The sequence below is a fragment of the Cibotium barometz genome, chromosome 45 (assembly GCF_041138505.1).
Source record: "Cibotium barometz isolate CiBa-2024 chromosome 45, ASM4113850v1, whole genome shotgun sequence".
NCBI classification, from domain to species: domain Eukaryota; kingdom Viridiplantae; phylum Streptophyta; class Polypodiopsida; order Cyatheales; family Cibotiaceae; genus Cibotium; species Cibotium barometz.
The window spans coordinates 3512454-3536620 of NC_141090.1; the positions used below are offsets into that span (position 1 = coordinate 3512454).

General features: G+C 43.1%; 1 protein-coding gene across 1 annotated transcript; it reads right to left on the reverse strand.

Moving 5' to 3' along the window:
- Positions 1–1441: 1441 nt before the first annotated feature.
- On the reverse strand, positions 1442–2464 carry LOC147612321 (vacuolar iron transporter 1-like). The gene is made up of 4 exons (XM_086782886.1): positions 2277–2464; positions 2099–2184; positions 1842–1953; positions 1442–1772 (listed from the first exon to the last, which is right to left on the reverse strand). Exons 1-4 carry the CDS (start codon positions 2462–2464, stop codon positions 1442–1444), a joined length of 717 nt encoding a protein of 238 aa, XP_086639012.1.
- Positions 2465–24167: the final 21703 nt, after the last annotated feature.

Genomic DNA, 24167 nt, shown 5'->3' on the forward strand with positions numbered 1-24167 from the left:
AAGCTTTATGTTTATGGCTTAGTTCATATGCATTAAGCATTCACATAAATTTTGTGCTTATACATTAGCTTTATGCATATGCATTAAGTAACTAGCACATGAAATAAGCAATAACCTTAAGGTTTCATGGTGTATCTCATCGTATTGAAGCTAAAATTGCAAGAACAAAGCAACAAACCTCCTTGTCTACATCTCCCCACCATGACCATATCAACGAAATGAGAGTAAGAAACCATATCCTACACTGGAAAAGAGATACCATTAGGAAACCATTAAAGCACATATGTTTTATGCATATTTCTTAATGCATAAGCTTTATGCATATGGCTTTATGCAATAAAGCTTTATGTTTATGGCTGAGTACATATGCATTAAGCATTCACATAAATCTTGTGCTTATACATTAGCTTTATGCATATGCATTAAGCTTATGCCTAAAGCCTTAAGTATAAACCTATAAATTAAGCGTATGCATAAATCTTGTGCTTATGCATTTGCACTAAGCCTATGTATAAAGCTTTAGTATAAAACTTATACATAAGCTTTATGTACAAGTACATGTTAGCGTGCTTCATCTTATGTGCTATATCGACTAACGACCCTCTCCCAGCTCAAAATTCTGCTTCAGTTGTACATGTCAGCATGCTTCATCTTATGTACTATTAGTATCAATTTCAAAATTTGGCATTCTCTCCTCATGCAGACTACTCTCCAGCCTCATCATGGACAAGTGTCCCATTTATGAGTTCCCCCTGTTTCTTGCAAGACCCTCCGTTTTTCGCTTCGCCCTCGACTCAGCTTCAGACTCTGATGGAGGTTCCTCTCGCCCCCGGCTACCCTCGAACTCTAAATCATTAATAATCAATCTTATAGACGATCCACGTGCCTTGCTCAAAAGTTATGGTAGAAGTGGGTGAACCTTATCGAGCAAAAGAACCATTCCAAGATGTCTTTAACTCGAGATGGGGACTTGTAAGTAAACTCAAAGTTGTATGTATATGCTATATAAACTAGCATATTCCTACTTTTTGCACAACAACGTGAAAGTGCAAATGTAATGAGTGAAAGAGTAACTTTGAAGCATGCACATGCGCATGTTGCATGCAAGGAGTTTGGAGAACTTCTTTGAGTGAATGAATCCTTCTCGCCATAGTTAGAAGAGGAAATGGTAATTTTGAACAAACATTTTATATGTTGTATATATCTAAACACAAGGTTCCTTCTCCCAAAATTGAACCTGCTAAGGACGAACCGAACCCACCTTTTCAGAACCCTACTTTTTGTCATGATCATAAGTGATATCACACAATTATACCTTTAATTCCTCGGTTCTGCCATGAAAGGTAACTTTTTCTATTAATATTATGTAAGAGAATATATATATTATGAAGCTTCAAAATATACATATATATATATATATATAAGGTCCAGTGTGACGGGTTTAAAGCTTTGCGATTGTGGAGAGCTTTTGGGTGGCCTGGATGGCGCGAGCGAGGCCGAAGGCGGCGGCCGAGGCTACGGCGCCCACCACCACAGTCTGGATGGCGCTCTTGAGGGGTTGGGTGCCCGCGAAGTAGCCCTTGACGTAGCCAAACACGAAGAGGGCAAAGAGGGTGACGCCCACGGACACGAAAAACGCCTCCCGCACGTGCTGGAGGGCCATGGAGGGGACGAGCGGGATGAGGCCGCCCACCACATAAGAGAGGGCGATGGTGACAGCGCTCTTCACAGCACGTGTGCGGCATCTAGGCCTCTCCAAACCCAGCTCAAATCTACACAAAGCCAAAGTCAGGAAAATAATGACGTGAAGTAAAAGATGGTTGTTACTAGCGGAAATCCACCTCATCACGAACTCCACCCAATCATCTGGCCGTTTCCGCAGCGCTTCCACTACTGGCCTGTACTGCGGAGGTTGCAGCCCCAATTCTGCAAAGATAGCCACCTCGGCCGCTTCTGCAACCCAGTACAGATGGTTAAATACGTCCACTAACCTTAGCATAATGGTGTTAACCTAAGCATTCACCACGACGATTATAACCGCTAGCCTAAGCATCAATAATCATCATTAGGCTAAGCTTGTGATTGAACCTGCACACACCTTTGTGCGGCACCGCTGCAATCTCGACTCTTTTTCGCTTCTCTTCGCGGTCGTAGTGATCTCGATCACTTTTCGCTGCCAAGTACCTGGGATAAAAGCAAAAAGAATCACTTATCTTTGGAACTCAATATATTCCCTAAGTCTAATCTTGTTTAGGAGTTGACGGATTAAGTACTACCCGCGCAGCCCGATGGCTATGGCCCCCGCGGCTATTTGAGCGAGGCCCGCTGTGACGCCTACGGGGGCAAAAGGGACGGTAAGACCATCTGACATGCCACTGATAATGTCGCGCAGCAGCTCGTTGGAGTTGAAGTGCTTCTCCACGTGTGGAGCAGTCGAAGAAGTGGGTAGCGCAAAACCAGGCATTCTGAAGCTAAATGACGCTACTAATCACGGCGGGGAAATGACTAACTAATGAGTTCACTGAGATGGGATCACAGGAGCAGGAGGACTCGAGCTTGTGAAAGAAGCGGAGGGACTAGATGTTTTATAATGTTTTAGGAATGAGGAAAAGTTTTTTTGCTTATTGAGCGCAAGAGACTTTTTTGCTGAAAGATACTTGTTATTGAGCGCAAGCGCAAGAGACTTTTTTGCTGAAAGATACTTGTTATTGAGCGCGAGCGCAAGAGACTTTTTTGCTGAAAGAGACTGATTGAAGGCAAAAAGAGACTCTTTTGCTACTTATTGGTTTTGCGCTACCCACTTCTTCGACTGCTCGACACGTGTGTGTGTGGGTGTGTGTCTCTCTATTTACAGGTACACAACTATTTTCGAAGGTAGAATCATATAGAAACATGGTGCATATAGCCGAAAGACGAGATATTAACTTTGAGTAGCTACTAATTTAGGATCTTTTAATTTCGACTATTCGTTTAGAGTAGCTAGAATATATGCATCTAGTAGCCATTTAACGTGAAGAAGAAAAAATAAGAAGACTGAAAACGGGATATCGAGTCTTTTAACTATTATAGAGATTTTGGCATATATATATATATATATATATATATGTATGTATGTATATATGTATATATATATATATATATATATATATATATATATGTATGTATGTATGTATATATATATATATATGTATATATATATTTGTGTGTGTGTGTGTGTGCGCGCGCATGTATATATACCTATGCTTGCGCCTTCATAGCCATTTGACGCGAATATAAAAATCTAAGAGGTTTGCAAACGGGATATCGCGTCTTTCGCCTATCATGACCGAATTCTCGTGTGTGTCTCTACATACACATACACAACTATATTCGCAGGTAGAATCGTATAGAAATATGGTGCATATAACCGAAAAACGCGATATTCACTTTGAGTAGCTACTAATTTAGGATCTTTTAATTTTGACTATTTGCTTAGAGTATCTACAATATATGCATCTAGTAGCCATTTAACGCAAATAAGAAAAAATAAGAAGACTGAAAACGGGATAACGCGCCTTTTTCGACTATCATAAAGATTTTGGTATATTGTGTTGTATGTTAAAATATATTTAAGTATATTTCTTTACAAGTATGACGATACAGTTGTCGTTGTACATATATGGATGTAGTAAACATACGTTTTTATATACAAGGACGACTCTATTGCCAAAATTTTAAAGAAACAAGCATAAATAATGACTTCTTCACTCGACAGGTGTTACCCTTAAGAAATAAGAAAACAAATGCGCTTCCAATGCATTTTGGTTTTTAAAAGGTATATTTAATGTTGTTTTTGTGATCATAATATGATCTGAAATAAGTACCTGGTAAGAGATTTTGTTGAGCTGAAGCGTTGGTCGTGAGGCAGATGGAGTATTGTCGTGAGGCAGCTGGAGCGGGGTTCGTGAGCTAGAGCGTTGGAGGCTGAGCTGGAGCATTGGTCGTCAGCTTAAGTCGGCTTTTGAGTTAAAAAACCAAACACGCGTTCATGGATTGCAAGAAATAAAATGACATTAAATAATGGAAAAGTGCGCTTTAAATGCAACACGTGTAGAGAGTACTTTTTGCTATGTGTCATTGTTTTATTTGTTGCATGCAGATTGCCCCTCGGGGGGTGCACCTCCAAAAATGTAAGTCTACCACGTGCGATCATTAGGTGGGATTTTTTTAATCCAAAATATTGGGTAAATTTACAGAAATACAATTACAAGTGGGGTATTTTAATTGTACTTTGGAAAAAAAACCGTAAGTTTATAAAGAAAAAGGGGTAGTTTTATTAGCTCAAAATTCACAGATAAGGGGATTTTTAAATACCGCTTGAACGCACGTCGTAGGAGGGGCTTCCATATAGTGGACCCCCCGAGGATTGCCCGTTTGACACAAATATCGAAGCACTCCACGTGTCACATTGCGATTGAGTGTCATACAGTCACGTTTAAATATCACGTTCGGACTTAAATAGCACGGCCTAATAAACTATTCTCACACAAACTCACGGAACTAGAGAGTTTTTTGCCTTAAATTTCTCTAAGGTTTCTCGAAAAGTCCAGATTTTGACACAGTTAGAGTTTCTACACCCCAGTTGTGAGAATCTAGCTGTCACTTGCTTTCGAGAGAAACAACAACTTAAACTGCTCTTTGAGTACAGTTATTTCAACTGTATTAGAATGGAGGAAAAGCGCGACAAAATGGAAACAAACATCAATCAAAATATATATTCTAGAGCAGGTAGGTGTATTACGCTTTTTCACGTACCTTTGTTAAAGAAATTATTTTAAAATCTTTAGATGCTTTTAGATCTCAAGGAATCCCTGCATGCAGCAACCATATGATGCGAATAGGCTAATCCTGGATATTTCAAGACGAAATACCTCGTCATTTTGCTTCCCAAAACAAATTCGGCTTCGATAGCCAAAAGACGAGATAGTCTCTAGTTAATTTTGATGTTTTTCTCCCCTTATTTTTTCTCTCATTAATCCAAAATTTTTAGCATTTTTAAAGTAAATTTTAAACATTTACTAAGCAAAAAATGTATTTTTTGGTTTGTTTTGGTGGTCTATGTGTTGGAACATCGATATGGTGGTTGGAACACGGTTCTTCTCAACTTGGGTGATGTATCGATGTTGCGGGGAAATTCCATGAGTGGAAATGCTATTTTTTCTTTATTTTTTATGGTTAAAATAAGAATTTATGGATTTTTTTAGCCAAAATACCACACATGATATGTGGGTATTTTTCTAAAAAAGGATTCTCCTACATATCAAATAAATTTAGGAATTTTTTCCTAATTTTTTAGGACATTGTTTGAGCATTTTATGGTAAAAAAAGCATTTTTAATGCATTTTTTACAGGTTTCCCGCGGGGATGCTATCGAATTTCAGCCGATTTTATGTTGAATTTCTGTCGATTTTATGTTGAATTTCAGTAGGGGGAAGAATGTTAATGCATTGGGTTCTCTCCCATGTGTGCAAAATGGTTTCTATCTCTCTCATTGGAACTTTCCTTTAATTTTTCTCTTCTACATGGGAGCACCCCTTAATATATGGGTAAAAGCTTTATTAGTAAAATAAACATAAATAATGTTTAATCCCCATGATTAACAGAGAAGAGAGGAAGGAGATGAGAAGAAGAGTTGAAAGGATTGGTTAGGTGGTGAAGAGAACTGAGAAGCTTCTTCTTCTCCCACACTCATTCAGCCTACAGACGAGGGGGGGGTTTGCCACCAGCGGGGACAGCCCACGCCCCCTCATTTGCTTCAAATTTTTTTCGAATATATATATATATATTTATTTAACTTTTTTTTTTCATTCTTCTTCTTTCTGCACAACCCGCCACAACCCACCAGGGGGTTCCTCTAATCGCGCGCGACAACCTATAAATCCCCACGTATATCTTCAATAAATTTTTTTTTTGTTAAATATTTTTATTAAGCTTTATTACTTTTAATTAAAGCTAATCAAAATTAGCTTAAAGCTTCAAAAAAAGAGGAAAAAACTTCTTATTTCATGTTTTTTTTAATAAAAAATAAATGATGAGATCTTTTGACCTTTGGGATCCAATTTTTTAGCCTTTCAAATTCTGGTATTTTTTGTCTTTTCATTTTCCAACAACCCTTGACTTTTCGTATTTCAGGATGACCTTTTGGGTTTTTTTTTAACTCTTCGTATTCTAATGCGTTCGGGGTGCATTAAAAAATTTTAAAAAAATTAAAAATTTATGGAAAATTAGACAAAGGTTATTTCAAAATTTTGGAATATCCAGGTTCGGTGACCGGTATGTGGTGTGTTCGTTGTTGAGAATATGTTGATCTACATCCATTACTTTGTGTGTATCCATGGGTTAGATACATTTATGTTTTAGTGTATGGGCTAAGGTGTAATAGCTTGTAACCCATGGTCATTTCAAGGCACCTCATCTAGGTGGCATGAGAGAGGCAAGTGGGCAAGTGAGTGTGATCTAGGTGCCTCCCTTCCTAGGGCCTTCCTAGGGCCTATAAAAGCATGGTCTCTACACCTTCTCTAGTGTGTGGGAGCTCTAGCATTGTTGTATGCACTTAGTGTCTAATTCAAGCTTAGTGTTACTTTGTGAACTTTGGCTCTTGTCACCATTTTGGCTCATCATTGAGTGTTCTCTAACTTAATGATGTGTTGATGTATAACTTAGTGTTGTCACAAGCTATCACTACATCTATTGGTGATTAGCTTACTAAATTAAGTAAATCCAACAATTGGTATCATAACTCCTTTCCATGGGAGTGCATCTAACTTATTAGTTGAGTAGAAGCATCTTTGTGAGTATGGGACTCTTGCTTGAGTGGTGAGAAGTTTTGTTAATAGCTTTGTGCTAACCTTTGCAATAAGTTTTGTGCTTAGCAACATTTCTCTTTTATATTTTTTATTAGTAGCAAAGTCATTAGAGAGAGATTTGTTGGGAAACACCATTGTGGGTGTTGATGATCACATTAGTAAGTTTAATGGTTGAGTGATTTATCTTCATTTTCTTAATGCTAATGACAAGCAAGAGAGAAAGTGTGAGATAGCTTCCATTGTTTGAGAGACAACATAACTTAGTGAAGAGAGGGAGCAACATAACTTTGTGAAGAGATTTTTCCATTTTTCACTTTGTGATTATTCTATTAAGTCTAAGTGAGAAAGAGAGAGTGAGATAGTATAATCTGTGGCATTATATTAGTTTATCAGGGGTGTTAGCCAGCACATGTGGGAGGTCGTGGACCTGAAGCAAAACAATCAGCCAGCACCAGCATGAATAAATGGAATCGGCCAGCATCAGAGGTCCTCTTGCCATCACAAGCTCATCACAGGGCTACCACCCAAGCCACATAAAAATAGGGAAAAATGGGGAAAAAATAAGGGGAGTGAGGAAAAATGAGAAAACACCTACAAAGGGCGGGCACACCCACAACAGAGGCCCTAGTGTCTGGTAAAGATAGGAGATGACTTCTAACACCCCCTCTCAGCTCCTGGCTGTGAAACCAACCACAGGGAGCTAGGGTGCTACCTGAGAGCAAATCCTGAGATAGCAACTTCATGAAGAGGTCCACCGTACTATCCTCCGTCGAATAGAACTCTAGAAAGATGTCATTAGCAAAACGAACTGTTCACGAACAAAGTGCCACTGGATGACCGTGGGTTCCTCCAGTGGAAGCCCAATCCTGCCATGCAACCTCTACAACCTTACCACCTCACAAGCAACATCACATTGTCAAGCAGCCCGGTACTCTATCTCTGTCGACGATAAGGCAAAAGATGACTGCCTCTTACTGCTCCCGTAAAACTACTCTGTAAAACTGAAGTAGATCTCCTCGTGTTGTCCGGATCTCCTCCCCAATCTGAGTCACTCCAACCGTGGAGTCGGACTCCATCAATCAATCCCCCTCCTGTGTAGAAGATTCCATGATCCTTCGCATGCTGCAGAAACCACAAGATACACAATCCTGCCTCCCAAAGAGTCATCTGCAACCATGATCTCAACTGCCTCATTAGGAAGCTCCCGTCCAATTTGGTGTCCATCAACCAAATCAATGAACCATTCTGCTTCCGAGTCAAAGAGGCATCACACTGCTCACAAGAATTAACACTTGTTACGGTGCAAAGCCAAGTCCTGGAAACGTGCTGAAGACCACGCAAGGCCTTCTGAAACCTGTCAACTACCTCTGAATCCAAAACCACAAAGCCTGTAAGTAATCAACTGCCACCTGCCTGGCTTTCCGAGAGGTCCCCATGGAAAGAATATCCTCATCTGCAGGAATTTATTTGTCTTGAATACTATGAGACATCAGAGCATAAGTTACCTGTTCAGTTTCCTCTGACTAACAAACACAAGAACCACCAACATCAATACTGAAAAGTTCCTGTCAACTACTACTGGCAAGCTATCCTCCATCTGGTCCCAGAAAGCCTGCACCTGCAGCGTATCCACACTTAAGTGGCCATTACCAGACTGCCACTCAACACAAACCTGAGGACCTGGGAGAGAGAGTGCTGTGAAAGCTTGTAAACTCCATTCTCCACTCCACCTTCCCAGACTACCTGGCCTGTTGCTTTGTCCTGGAGAGCAACAAAATGCTCATCAAACTCCACCTGTACGCCAGTCTTGCAAACCTGATGCACTGACAAGAGATGAAAACCAAGTGTGGAAACATACAACACTTGGGAGGAATGCTTCCCCCCCTGCGATCGAGAACTCTCTCCAACCTGCCCTCACTGTGAACTGGGATAGTGGATGTATCCCCAGTAAGAATGTGACCAGAATACCTGCAGAGATCTTGTAAATCTGAATGGGAAGGAGTCATGTGCCTAGAAGCACCACTGTCTAGAATCCACTCCCGAGTATCAGTTGCACGAGCGAAGAGTCCTCCAACCTCCTCCTTGCTGCTTGAAGAAAATGAAACATCGGTGTCCATCACCTCCAAGTACACAAAAGCCGGAGTCTTCATGATTGCTGCTAAGGAATCTTCACTCTTCTCGGTCTTCCGCCGCTTGGGACACTGCCTCCAATAGTGGCCTTTCTCACCACAATCATTACAGGTCCTCTCTGCCTTTAGTTTCTCGTGTGGTTAACGTCGGACTTCTTCTCAGAAGACTTCTCCGATGAAGCCTTCCCTTTGCCCGTCTTACGGCCTTTCGACCGTTGGCCAATTAAGGCCTCCGAACCTCCACCCTGTGGAGGGTTTGTGAATCGTTCCTCCTGGTCCAAGACCATGGGCATAAGCTCCTCCCACGTGATGGTGCTGAGCCTGCCACCACTGGTAAATCAAAGACAAGTAAAATGCTGAGTACTGAGAGGGCAAGTGTGACAACAACGTTATGGCCATGTCCTCTGACGATATCTCCTTCCTAGCCTAAAGAACTTCCTGTGCTAAAGAGCCTGTGTGCTGAAGAGCCTGCAGCTTGTTAATATGCTCCCGCATTGTTGATGACTTTACAGGGCTCATAAGCCGCATCTATACTTCCAAGGAAATCCTCTTCATGGGCGATACCCTGTTGTAAAGAGAAGCCAAATGTTGCCATATACCTCTGGCCAACGTCATATGCTTTACATGATTGATTACCTGCAGTGTGCAGTTGAGGAAGATAAGTGATCGGACCCTGGCATTGACACGATCCCACAACTGTGACTATGCCTCCCGGTCCTTTCGGGTCGACGGTAACTCCCCTTCCTCTACTTCCGGCCCTGGAACCCCAACAACGATGAAATCAGCAAGGTCATAAGACTCCAGAACAGATTCCATCATAACCTTCCATCTGCCGTAGTTGTTCCCGTCCAACTGACGGCCCACCAGGAATGTGGGGAGTGTAGGGATCTTCACATGCATCTCAACCATCTCTAACAAATTTTCCATTGCGGGGATGTAATCTGAAAAAGGCTGGGTGGGTGGGAACAATGAAGAACTTACAACCGCACAAGTGGCTGTCCAGCAAATCAGCCCACCGTCCTCTTGCTTCTCTTCCCAAACAGTCCCTAACAGTCCACCAATCAACAACACAATAGTCCCCCTCTTGCTTACACAAATCCCAATCAAGAGCCTAGGGCTCTGATACCATGTCAAAAATACGCAGCGGAGATGATGACCAAATCTAGAAACACAAGAGCAAGTGCAGAAAAATAGACAGCAATGGAGAGAGAGGCGTATAACTCTACTGTACATACACAAGATCCCGGAAAACAATACAAATGTGACAAGGGACTGGGGGGCCATTTTATATGGCCCCCAGAGGCAGCCGCCGCCGAGACAGGCACTAAACCTCCACGACCTGCCAAAAAAGTAGTCGACCAGCACATGTGGGAGGTCGTGGACCTGAAGAAAAACAATCAGCCAGCACCAGCATGAACAAATGTAGTCGGCCAGCATCAGAGGTCCTCCTGCCACCACCAGGGATGCCACCCAAGCCACAAAAAAATAGGGAAAAATGGGGGGAAAATACGGGGGTGAGGAAAAATGAGAAAACACCTACAAAGGGTGGGCACACCCACAACAGAGGCCCTGGTGTCTGGTAAAGGTAGGAGATGTCTTCTAACAGGTTCATCTAACTAGAGGGTGGTGCACATGTTGTTGTGTACACAATCATTTATGCTACGTGGTTCAAATGAGGCACTTCTAACTTAGTGGTGAAAAAAAGAAAACAAAAAGGGTTCTTTTGTGAGATAACATCCTTTGTAATAGTCCTATCACTATAAAGGACTCATGCGATGCCTAGTTTTTGTGAGTTAAGTAACCACAAAAGCAAAAAGATAAAAATTAAAAAACCCAAAATCAAAAAATGAAACAAATCTCACTACTACTACTTAGCAAAAAGTTTGGGATTTTCACCCTTTCTATGTGAAAATGTGTACTTGTATGGGGAAGGTACTTAGTGAAATTGGGTAAAAATAGCATATTTGTAATAACCCTCCAACTATAAAGGGAATTTGTTTTGCTTCCGCTTGTGTGTGCTCTGATTTGCCTTGCTCCCGCCTGTGTGTACACACTGTTGCAAGCTCATAGTAAAAAGCCTCTGCGCCCAAGCTTGCCATGGCCTCTGAGCCAAGCATCTACAGTCATGACCAAGCCTCCGTCGCCTCCTCTGAGCCTAAGCTACTGTCGTGCCTCTAAGCCAAGCCATCAATCTGTTGTAGCCTTTGTTTGTGATTGTTGTGGAGCCGAGTTCGACGCTAGGGAGGTGTTGGAAATGGTTTATCCCATATGCCTAAGTTACGGGTCCTTGACCATAGAATAAAGGGGAAATTATCCCTTGGCCCCTTCCATCCCTCCACAAACCTTTGTGGTTCACATGGGATTGGAGGAAGGGGAGGCCCGGACTGACAGTGGCCATCCGTGTCTGTTCTACGCCTGTGTGATCCCACTGCCCCCTCTGCGCACCGGCTGATGGTAGCAGCAGCGGAAGTAGCTTCCTCATGCGCGGGGCAGGGTTTCCCACTCAGGGCCTCGCCCTCGAATGATTTCGACTTTGATAGATCTTCAGGGAGCCATCCCAAATTTAGAACCCATTAATGAAGAGCCAAGAGCAGAGGAAGGATTTGATACCCAAAATGAAGGGGACAACCTACCTTGGGAAATTGTTGAAGTTGAGGACCACCTATACACAAAGAAAGACATAGAGCAAATGATCAATCATCCCACATTCTTGTAGGACATGGAGCTCTTGATTCTACAAAGATGGACGAAGGCTTCTAATAATGAGCCAGGCCAAAATGAGGTGGGCAGCCCTACCCATAGACCTGAAATGCCTAGAAGAGCCAATATAGGAAGAGGACAAGGTCTAGGTAGGGGGGGAGTAGCTCCTCAAAGACCAATGGTGGATCCAAATGTAGATCTTAATGCGGCCACAAGGACAAATTTGTTGAATATGGCTGCGGAAATGGGCCGAGGAATGGTTAGGGAACTAGGCACTACTCTAGAATCCAACCCATCCCAAATGACACCACACATCATTTCAAAGCTCATACAAAAGTTCTCAGGGGATGGGGACCCAATCCAACATGTTGAGATCTTTGAGTCCACATGCAAAGCTTGTGGGCCATTGAGTGATATAAGCATGATTCATGCCTTCTCACTGACCCCAGAAGGAAAGTCTCATCAATGGTTTTGAACCCTAAAGCTAGAAGATAAGAAGGAAAGTCTCATCAATGGTTTTGAACCCTAAAGCTAGAAGATAAGATCAATTTCACTCGGCTCAAGAATGTGTTTGTGTGCCAAGATTTGCCTGAAGTGGTGACAAATGGAGCCCTGTGGCACAACTACATAATATCAAACAAAAAGAAAATGAGTCTATGAGAGACTATGTATCCCAGCTCAAGCACTTGAATTCAAGATGTAAACTACAGGAGAAGCTAACTGATGATCAGTTATTGCCCTGCTTCCGGAGAGGAGTCCGAGATCACAAAATGCATGATTATCTAGTATTAGCTCAACCGGGAAGTCTAGATGCATGCTGTAAGTTGGCAATCGAATATGAAGACAATATGTTTGAATTGCCCACAACCTGAAGATGTCAAGGCAGCTTCTGTGTAGCAACAACTTCGCGAGTCTCGAGTCACCAAGACATAGGAAATCGGAGAAGGCAAGTTGGGAACATGACTGTGGATGAACTCAATAATGCCATACTAGACAAATTAAAGGTTAAGGATGGAAGAGAAGCATCAGGTCATGGGCTTGCTCATCTCTATCCTCGAAGAGATCTGGTATCACTACAAGGGATCGGGCTCATACCCGCGCTCTTACCCGCTAAAAATGACTTGTGAAAAAAAGTAGCGGGCCCGTGTATTAGCGCGTGTATCATCGCGGCCAGAGACATGCGTGTAAAACCGCGTGTACAGTACCTCTCAGACGCGCGTATACACGGGTGTGTAGCCACGTTTTTTTACACAGACGCGTTGATACACGCGGCTATACACGCTTTTTATTATATTAGACGCACTTATACACGGGTGTATAGCCGCATCCTGTTCAGTTCCAATGTCCCAGATGCGTTTATACTTGCGTCTATACACGCGTTTCTTTAATTTAGATGCGCTTATACACGCATTATTGCCAGTTTATACGCATTAATACACGCGTAATTTCCAGGGTATCCGCGTAGATACACGCAAGTTTTAGCAGTTCTGACGCGTTTATACACGCGAACAGAGAGCAAAAAAAAAAATCCAGAGAGTGCTATTTGGTGCCTGAATACTGTTCCAGCATTCCAGCACCCAATAGCACTCTCTGGTTTAGGGTTTTTGGTACATTAGACCATCCCATTAGACCATCCACGAAGAACATATGCACGAGGGAGATTAAGACAAGAACGACATGAATGCATACATTGTCATTACACGATTCAAGACAGACATGAATGTAATACTATCGATCAATCAATTCAATATTACTATCAAAATTTCATACATGTATACAAGGGAGTCCATATCTCGAAGTAGCCCATGGCTTGAGTTTACAAAAAAATATATACAATCACATCCTCAATATGGAATGTGATACTACAAGTCTGAGTACTACTCAGACCCAGATGATGACTCGGTGCTCCCCCCATGCTCAGATGAGCTCGCATCGGTCGGAATGTCCGAGGAGTAGTGCTCACGTCCACCCTCTGCAGCGGCGGCCGGTGGATCATCAGCAGCTTGTGCCTGTTCAAGTAATATATAGTATATAAGTATATATATATGCAATTCAATAAACCAAAACCATTCGTTACGAATTTTCAAGTACCTGTCGACCGTATGGTCTCATGGCCATCTCAAACTGCGCGTCCGTAATACGTCCCTCGGCTCTGAAGATGGCCCACGTGTCACGTCTGCTATGCCGACGAGCATACGCAGTATCGTGGGTTGTGGGCTTCCTCCCCGTAACCCGTCGCTGTATCATAATCAACACAATTTGTAAGATTAAAACAATCATAGAATCAATGAATTAAGTAAACAATCAAATAAAGTGGCAGGATACTTACGAACTCTGCCTCCCATGACTCGACGCCGCCAGATCCGAAATGCGAAGATCCAATGGTCTCCATCTGGATCCGTCGTGCCTCCACATGCTGCCTGCTCTTCACGCCACCCTCTGCTCGTTTCTTTGCCTCCTTCCACTCGCGTTTGTGCGCAGTGGCAGGTTTCTCGGCAGGATAGCCACCCGCAGCTACATTTAGCCGGTCATCGTACGCGAGTTTTTTAAGGTGAGATCTTTTATTACTTAAGATCTCCCTTATTCGCGTCCTTCCCCATACATCCGAGAATGTAGCATGTGGGGGATTGGGGTACCGACTATGTACAGCCTCTATCACCTCCCCAACTAATCGGCTATTTTGATCTTTAAATTTAATAAAACAATTTCTATATGAGTTTGACACTACCCCACGCATGTACTCCATTACCTCCCTCCCCCTCGCATCCATCACTATCCCGCCCCTATCCGTCACATCATAGCAGACTACTCTCTCTATCTCTCTCATCTCCTCCTCTTCCGAACTGTCTCCTCTAACTCTTCTCTCTCTATCTCCTCTCTCACCGCGTGCCCTACTACCTCCCCCACTTCCCCCACCTCCCCCACCAAAGCACCCGCCGCATCCTCCACTCCCACTCTTCCTACTGCTGCGGGTGGAGTCACGACTGGGGGATTGTCTACGTGACGGTGGCTGTGAGCCCTGACGTGACGGTGGCTCTGAGGGAGCACGTGATGGTGGCTGTGAGGGTGTACGTGAGTGTGTCTGGGACGAGGTATGTCTCCTCGGTGGACGTGGAAGAGGAGAAGCTGCATGCCGTCTCGTCGGACTCGGAGGAATAGACGGCACTGGAGTGCCCTGGATACTCGCGGTAGGGGTATAGACACCAGGCAGGGAAGGAGGGGGATGGGCATACATATACTCTGTAAGCTCAACCGGACCAGGTTGGCGCCCAAAGTGATTCATCATCTCCATCAACCAATTGTTGTACGCAAATGGATCGGATGAAGAACCTGGAATATCCATAAAGAACCTGCAACAAACATCTTCATGTACATCATGGGCTGTCTCTTGACTCACACAAATTAAATCATTCAAGTCAGTTGCTTGCAAATCATGAAATCTGAAACGCCGCAGTTTTCTGTCTGCAGAAACGCGTGTATACACCCGTCAAAAAACGCGTGTATACACCCGTCCAAAAATGCGTGTATATGCGCATGAACATACTCTGCAGACAGGTTACACGCGCTTCTACATGCGTTCGTACACGCGACCTGCGAAAAAATTTTCTCGAAAAGACCGACCCCCCGACAAAGACAGAATGTCCTTATAAAAGGACCAGCCATTGTCGCCCCTGTCAGGATGCAGTAACCCAATCGTGTGCAAAAAGACAAACCCAAAGAGCAAAGAGCAAAGTAAACAAATCTGACAAAAGAGACAAGGCACAGGACAAAGTGACTCACCTCTGAAAAAGTGAGTCTTCTCTGCTCCTTCTCTGCTCCCTCCTTCTCCCGTGTGTGTGCTCCTTTCTCTGCTCCCTCCTTGCTGTTGGAAGAGGCGAAAACAGGCGAAAACGCATGCACTGTTGATTTCTTAGTTCAAAATCTATATTTGGGGAAGGCGGGCTGTTTTTAGTTTAAACATACCACCGCGTTTATAGTCGCGTTTATAAACGCAGGTATGTTCGCGTGTATGTGATTTTAGCTGCGTTTATACACGCGTTTTGCAGAAATTAGCCGCGTGAATACACGCGATTTTTAGGAAGTAGCCGCGTTAATACACGCAATTTTTAGGAGATAGCCGCGTAAATACACGCGATTTTGTGCTTTCATTAAAAACATATAATGATTTTGTGTTTTCTGATTTGTACACAGGATGTCATCAACCTCTTCAAGCAGTTCTGGGGAAGATAAGACAATGCGTCATCGTAATCGCGATGTGTGGTTGGGACAACGGATCAAATGTATGTGTAATCGATGTCAAGGATGCATTGTACGAGCACGTCGAATTACCTTGAATCACATCTCCATGTATGGAGAATGGAATCAAACAGGTTTAGAGGTGAGTAGATGTAAATTGATGGTATTCAAATGACTCATGGTATCCAAATTAAATTAATAGAGTTGTAACATATAATTTGATAAATTGAAGCAGGATGCAGTACCACACCCTAACATGGTACCCTACGCGCGACGAGAGCACGTAAAGCGTCGACGAGATGATGCTGGAGCTTCGGGATCTATTGTCAGAGATGAGTGGGAAAGGGACGACAATAGCCCTGCACCCCATGAAGTTGTGGAAGAGGAGGTGCTTGATGATATGGTGCGGAATCTTTTTAAGGATGATCCCAAAGGTATGGACGACGATGATATGGAACAAGAGCATCTTTATAAGGCTTCATCGACACCGGTGTTTGAAGGGTGCACATTCTCAGTTTTACGTGCTTCACTTGAACTACTTAATATACAAACAGTTTATGGATGGAGCAATGCAAGTCTTGACGCATTGTTGAAGTAAGCATTGTAACTTACAAATTTGAATTAGTGGTTTAAGGTTTAGGATTTAAGACTAATTATAATTGATGATATTGGATGCAGGCTATTATCAAACATGCTTCCAAAGGAAAATAGACTACCCACCTCAAGAGACATAGCGAGGCGCTATGTGACATCTCTTGGAGGACTGGATTATGATAAAATACATGCATGCGTCAATGATTGCATTCTCTTTCGTGGGATGCATAAGGAGGCTCTACATTGTCCCACTTGTGGTGAAGCAAGGTACAGAACAGATATGAAGAGTTTTGATGTACCTCGTAAAGTCTTGCGACACTTTCCTATAATTCCTCGCATCAAACACATGTTCAAGTGCAAATCCATAGCAGAGCTCATGTCATGGCATTCCTCACATCGATCGGATGATGGCATGTGGAGAGTTCCCGCAGACACTCCTGCTTGGAAGCATATTGAAGATGAGTGGCCCAGCTTTAAAACAGAGCCCAGAAACTTGAGACTTGGCCTGGGTATGGATGGAGTGAATCCATTTGGTTTCAAAAGCACCGCATACAGCGTGTGGCCAGTTGTGTTGGTGAATTACAACCTTCCACCATCAATGGCGATCAAGAAGGGACATCTTATGTTATCCCTTCTAATTCCAGGGAAACATAAAGTCAAGCATATGGATGTTTATCTTGAACCATTGATTGATGAGTTGGAGGAACTATGGAGAGGTGTTGCGGTGGTGGACATTAGTAGGCCTCCCTCCTCTCGACACTTCGACTTAAAAGCAGTGTTGATGTGGACAATGCATGACTTTCCAGGATACAGCGATTGTTCTGGTAAGAATTCTAATTACCTCCCTACTCTATTACTATTGGCTATATATATTAATTAGACGGTTTGACTTTATTATTCTAACTTTTATTTATATTTTAATAGGTTTGAAAACATCGGGTAAACATGCATGTCCTGTTTGTGGCCCTTCGTTAGTACATGAGTATGCTGATGGTTTGTGTAAGACTATATTCGATAATCATCATCGATTTCTCCCCTCAGATCATCCTAAATATGTTGCTAGTAAGAGTAACATTCCTCCACAAACACTTCGTGCAAAAGATTGGAAGCGTATTTGGGAGTCTACAACTATTCTTCCTCCAGATGGCATGAACAGGTATAGTGATGTTTTTTCAATCTTGTTTTGTGTAGTCTCTAATTGGATTAAAGGTCACATAGAGCAATCCCTTGTGCAGGTACTCCATTTTTTTCCGGCTGCCATATTGGACCCATCTTAAGATCAACCATCTTCTTGATCCCATGCACATCTTCAAGAATGTGGGATCTGGTATTTGGGAACATATTACTGGTAAACGAGACAATGTTAGCGTACGTGAGGACTTGCGGGTCGCAGGACGTATGCGTCAAGCTTGGCCACGAGAGGTGGGTGGGCACGTTCGTCTTCCGCCTGCACCATGGATTATATCAAAGAAAGAGGAGAAGCAGGTAAAGCAGGCCATCACCACTTTGCGTACTCCCACTGGATGCATGAGATCATTGAAGGGAGCCTTTACAACCACTAAGAAAAGAGGCGTTGAGCAACTATATGGGTTGAAGTCCCACGATTGGCACAAGATGCTTCAAGTAAGTGTTTTCCAAGTCTTGTACGTACGTTGAAATTAAATTTTGTAATGCCATAAACCATAAATGTGCTCTTATGTGCGCAGTTCATACTACCTACTAGCATCGACCATTGTGCGAATAAGAGTTTGAAAAAATGTATTTATAAGATGGGCGAGCTTGTGAGGTATGTAAAACCCATGCTCAGATCACCCTTCATTATACCTTGCAAAATGAACGTGCATGAGGTATAACGTACTATTTATTTATTTTTCAGATATGTTAGTTCCAAAGCAATTGATCCAGCCACGTTGGATGATGCGCGTGTTATGGCAGTGGAGGTGGTTTGTTTGGTAGAGGAGACTTTTCCGCGAACCATTCTCACAAGTCAACTACATCTCATTGTGCATTTAGTGGACGAAATTGCTTTATGTGGTACTGTGCATGCACGTTGGATGTTCTTCCTAGAGCGCTTCATGAAGACCTTAAAAGACTTTGTGAGGCAAAGTGCAAGGCCTGAAGGAAGCATGGCCGAGGGTTGGTTGATACAAGAGTCTCTTGTATATATTTCAGAATTTCTTAGTCAGGTGGACAGCTCTTTGCCACGACTATGGAGCAATGAAGAGGACTTGAGGATGACCTCTATTGTGCCTCAAGGAAAAGGACAGAGTAAAGTAATTGACAGAACATTGATTGATGATCTCAATTTCACTTGTATCCTTAATAGTGATGTGATGAGCAGATGGGTTACAAGATATGAGGATGCAAAGACAAAAAGGCAAGCAGAAAGAGCTCTCTTTCGGAGGCAACATGGATCTCGGAAGGCGTACCCTAAGCATCTAGCAAAGGCTTCCGAATGATATCCATGTTGATTGGTTGCATGAGGAAATGGAGAGAGCAGAGAGCGACGAGGGGCTGCATATCACGGCGGAAGAATGGGAGTATGCACGAGGATGCATGTCAAAGGTACATAGAACTAATGTTTTGCATTAGTTGTAAGTGATTTGCTTTTAATATTTATTCACATTGCTTACACAAATATTGCTTCTATTTTGGTCCAGTGCACTATGTTCAATGCTATATGGTGTGAAGGCAAGCATTTTCGAACACAAAGAATTGATGAAAGGAGAAATACACAAGATTGCGGTGTCATTAGTAGCTTTGAGGGAGCTAATGGAAAAATGGATGATTATTGTGGCATAATCCAAGACATATTTAGGCTTGACTTTCGTCGCTTCTTTGTGTATGTTTTGGATGTCAAATGGCAAATGAACGTGGTGGAAAAAGGGCCTGATGCAACGATAAAACGCCATGCAAGTGGATATGTAACTATTGACTCTACAAAGTTCTGGCAAACAAAGAAAGATAGGCTCGTATTGCCACAACAATGTGAGCAGGTATGCATTTTTTTACTAATGTGTTTCATGTACATATATATCTAAGCTCGCGCACCCCTTGACTTTTGATATGCTAATTAATTACTGTACTGTGTGTATTTGAGTAGGTTATCTATCTACCAATGGTGCATGACATCAAATGGTGGTACGTCATCCCTATTGCACCACGTTCCAAAGTGATGTATAATACATTCACTGATATGGATTATATGGAGGATGTAACAAGCTGCAATGAAGATGACGTCGAACATGCCATTGAAGATGTTGTGATCGATGATCAAGAAATAAGAGATGATCGTGATAATGAGGATGAGCATGCCATTTCTCATGATCATGAGAATGACCCTACCATTGAGGATGATGGTGATGTTGATGAGGATGATCAGGACATCGATACCATTATCAATGGAGTACAGAATATCGATAGTGGAATAAATTTAATCGTAGCCTTACCAATTGATCAAATGGATATTGATGTTGATCGTTTGGCAAGGATGGATCTTATTGAAGATGAGATCGAACCCTAACCAATCCGTCACTGTATGTTCTAAATTGATGACATTTCTATCATCTCATATGCATGATTTATTTTTGAATATATTTCATTGTTGCAAATGCATGTAGTGGGATTGTGTAATGATGTATACTGTAATGTACTATGACATGGTTTAAGGAAAATAGTTTTTAATTTTGTTAAGGAATTCAGTTTTTTTCAGTTTTTCTCTGCCATGCGTGTATTAATCCGTGTATAGTGGCGTGTATTTATCCGTGTATAATAGCGAGTATTACCCCGTGAATATTATCGTGTATTTATGCGTGTATTACTGCGTGTATATAAACGCGTTTATACACGCGTTGATAAATGCAAATATAACGCGAACTTAAATGCTAAAATACACGCGCCCGATTCTATTCAAATACAAGCGCGACCATACACGCGTTCGTAATTTATCGCGTGTATGAAATGCGTGTATGGCAGCATTGTCTTGTAGTGTATGGTGTTCTATGTGCAGAATGAATCACACCACTACTGAATGCCCTCGATTAAGAGTAAAGCCATTAGTATATTGTGCTTATTATTTGAAATTAGGGAACCATGACACTTCCATGTACAGGTATCCGAGATTCCAAATTGTAGCACAATTGTCGGTACCCAGAGCGCCATTGGCCTTGCCAGCACCACTAGTGAAAATAACTGCAGCTGTTTTGCAAGTCAGACGAACCCATCCTATTTATCGAGAGGGATGTTTTGGGTACAGGCTGTGTCGCCACTACTGCCACCTGTTCTACCACCACAACCACCACAGGATAAAATCAACCAAGTGTTGATTGACGAGCCATCGGATGAGGGTTAAATGGTGTGTAAGGTAGAAATCAATACTGAGCACTATGAGGAAGCCATGAAGATTGCACCAGAATTTTATATCTTACAAAATAGCACGCCAGTACCAGTGTTCCAAACCACGGTATAGTGGAAAGATTAATCGAAAAAATGGTTCACGCATGAACCATTTACTGCACTCTCACGTCTTAAGGTCTCACATCCTAGGGGTCTGCACCCTTTAAAATATATATGTATATATATATATTTCAAAAAATGGTTTACACGTGAACCATTTTCTACACTCTCACAGCTTAAGGTCTCACGTCCTAGGAGTCCGGGCACAAAAAAAAATAAAACCAAAAAATGGTTTATGCGTGAACCATTTTCTGTACTCTCACGACTTAAGGTTTTACCTACGTCAAATTTTAAAAAAAAATAATGTGAATTCCAAGAGGAACTTTCTGACCACTGTCTTTTCTCCTTTTCTCACAGAATGAAACACAATCTGTTCTGGCTCTTCCACCCCTGGTGGATTCTTCAAAACAAGTTCCTCTGGGGATAACATGGTTGATCTTCTAGGTATCCTGAAAGGGCCATATACCATCATTCCCTGACTTTGGCAATCCAAAGATAAAATCCATAGCAATATTCTCCCATAGATCATTCTCTCAGAGCATGTGGAAGATATAGATCCATGTAGTGCGGTCTCTGAATGAAACCATCATAAGTCAGCATCAAGAAATGATCTGTGTAGTATGTCATCTTCGTACGAAGAAGCTGTGATGGTGTCACCCATGTGTGCATGATATGTCTTTGAATCAGCTCCTGCCTGATGACTCTATTCCTCTTAGTATGTGAGAGGGAGAGGTGTGGGGCATGTAGATCATACTGGGTAGGTGGTAATCGGTCCATATCATACTGGGTAGGTGGTAATCGGTCCATATCATACCCAAAACTCTAGAGCCACTGGACTACCTGTGTATACCATGAGCGACTGTCCCCTGACTCTGCAAGCTGCCTGGATGCCTCAAAAGCAATGCACAGGAGTCGGTCCACCGGCATGTCACTGTGCAAGAAACATACTATTTGAAAGAGTGCCTCCACTAGCATCGGTGGTGCAGTAAACTCTGCTCTCAAAATGTCATGGGGAACGGATGGCTTGTTACTATGAACCATCCGAGATAGCAGTATAACCTATGGGCGCTCTATCTGGCTCCATGTGGAGGCTGCCAAGCTTGGTGTCCAAACTGGGGGTGCATACATCAGGGCTAGGGTGACTAAAGTGTCAAAAAGCCACCCTTTTGTATGGGGCTCCTGGAAATGTGCCTAATGGCTCTATCTCTCTAGCATAGCCAAGGCTACATAGGCTCGGGTGAGTTGATCATGGGCTGCCTGCATCATAGAGAATTGCCCAACTCTGCTGGTAAACGTAATCCCCAAATAGACATAAGATGTAGAGATCTTTACTTGGCTACCCTCAAACATAAAAACAGATCTCTTCCTCTCATTGATGGCGATGTACGGAAGATCATAATCTTGGTTTTCCCAAGGTTCACTGCTGTGAGGCCTCTGTCTCTGCATAAAAGCTCTAGAGCCCCTAGACGCTACTGTAGTCCCTCCTATGTCTCTGAAATCAGAATAATGTCATCAACATATAGCATAATACGTACCTGTGTGTCTAAGATATGCTCGGTCGACTCCACCTCCTCACTGAATATAGTCTGCTACCTCTCGATGTAAAGCCCGAAGAGGGTGGGAGATAGTGGGCATCCTTGCTTCACACCAGTGGTGCTAGCAAAGTATGCAGACATACCTCCTGGGCATCTGAAAGGGGCTGTGGGGCGCTGCTTTGATGGCTGAGGGGGATAGGTGGCTGGGCTGGGATTTGGTATAGTCTCTCTGTGTAAGCATGCCATGTAGCAGGGTCCTCTATCGGTGTGGGTGGTGGGGAAGGCTCCCTGAGCTGGCGCCAGGCCACATCTGCATCCCAGCTCATCAGCAACAAGTGGTGGATGTCCCAATACTGTGCCTCCTCATATGCCCGTCTCTTACGTCTAGTAAGGGCAGACATCTATCGTCGAGCCTAGTGTAGTGTAGTCTGGCGGCCCAGCTCTCTCTGTACTCTCAGTTGTCTGTGTAACTAGCGGCACTCATCATCGTACCAGCAGTTCTGGGGCATAGTCCTCAAACGGGTGCTCTCCATGCCATGTGTAGTGTGGGGGAAGCTCCCCATGGTGGGGCTGCTGAATGCAATACTGACGTAAGTCCATCCGTGAGTGCTGATAGAGGTAATGATGGATCTAGATGTAGTATCCCCTCATAGACATGGTTTGTGTATATATCCTCCAACTCTTTAGTGAAATGGATGATGGTGCAAGGTGGTCATGAGGGTGGTTCTAATGGTGTGTGGCTAGTTGCTACTAGTGATAGCACAAGATGTGAGTGGTCAGATCCAATAGGGGGCATGGGGGGATAGTAAAGTCCTAAACAAGATCCATGCCTCCTATGGACCCCATGACATAATCGAACGTGCTACCTCCACCCGCCCCTCCCTTCTGGAAGCATGTCAGCTCTGCAAAGTTCGCCGACCAGTGCATCATACCATTATAGATAAGGAGCTGGTGTGCTGCACCCAAGGCCAGTAGGTGTGATCCATAACTTGTGTTGTCAGCACCTCGGTCAGATGATACTCTCCCCAACCTGACTGCATCCATATCAAGAGCATCTAGTAGTATAGGATCTATAAAGTCAAAAATCTCACACTGTCGTCGGTCATTGAAGTCCCCCACAAGGAAGACTTCACCTTGCTGTGAGAAATGAATGATGTCCTCAGATAAGATCGAATAGGGTGACTGCTCCGTCAAGGAACTCTTCTCAACCGCCTCCTCATATCTGCTGTCCAACACCTCCCCATCTCACCAGCATCATCTGTGTCCTCCTTAGCCTATCTCTAAGTCCTCTATCTGGCAGGTGCGTATGCGGACCCCTTGGGTGGAAAATAGCATAATGCAAAGAAATCCACCCTTGTATCTGAGAGCTGTATCCGTATCCACATGTATCTAGCCTCCTCATCCAACTGCTCCACCCTCACCAAGTGTTGTAAGCCACTCCTCACAAGTATTGCTACTACTCCAGACGCCCTGGAAGTACCCTCTTGTAGTCTAGTCCTCCTGTATGTAGACTCCCATTGATACCCCTGTACTTGTGGTAGTCCCCTCTTCCGGGCTCTGATGCATCTCTATGATCATGATGATGTCTCGGCCCTCCATCACCTCCTCCAATCTCCCCAGGTGTGTCCACAAGGAACTCGCGGGGTTCACCTCAAAAAAATTTACTGTACCAC

Bases quoted from the DNA above. Each gene is read 5' to 3' on its own strand.
- LOC147612321 (XM_086782886.1), bottom strand. From the start codon at position 2,464: ATGCCTGGTTTTGCGCTACCCACTTCTTCGACTGCTCCACACGTGGAG. The intron at 1,954-2,098 runs GTGTGTGCAGGT...ACTGGGTTGCAG, and splicing joins TGCAGCGGTGCCGCACAAAG to AAGCGGCCGAGGTGGCTATC. The intron at 1,773-1,841 runs GTGGATTTCCGC...GGCTTTGTGTAG, and splicing joins TGGGTGGAGTTCGTGATGAG to ATTTGAGCTGGGTTTGGAGA.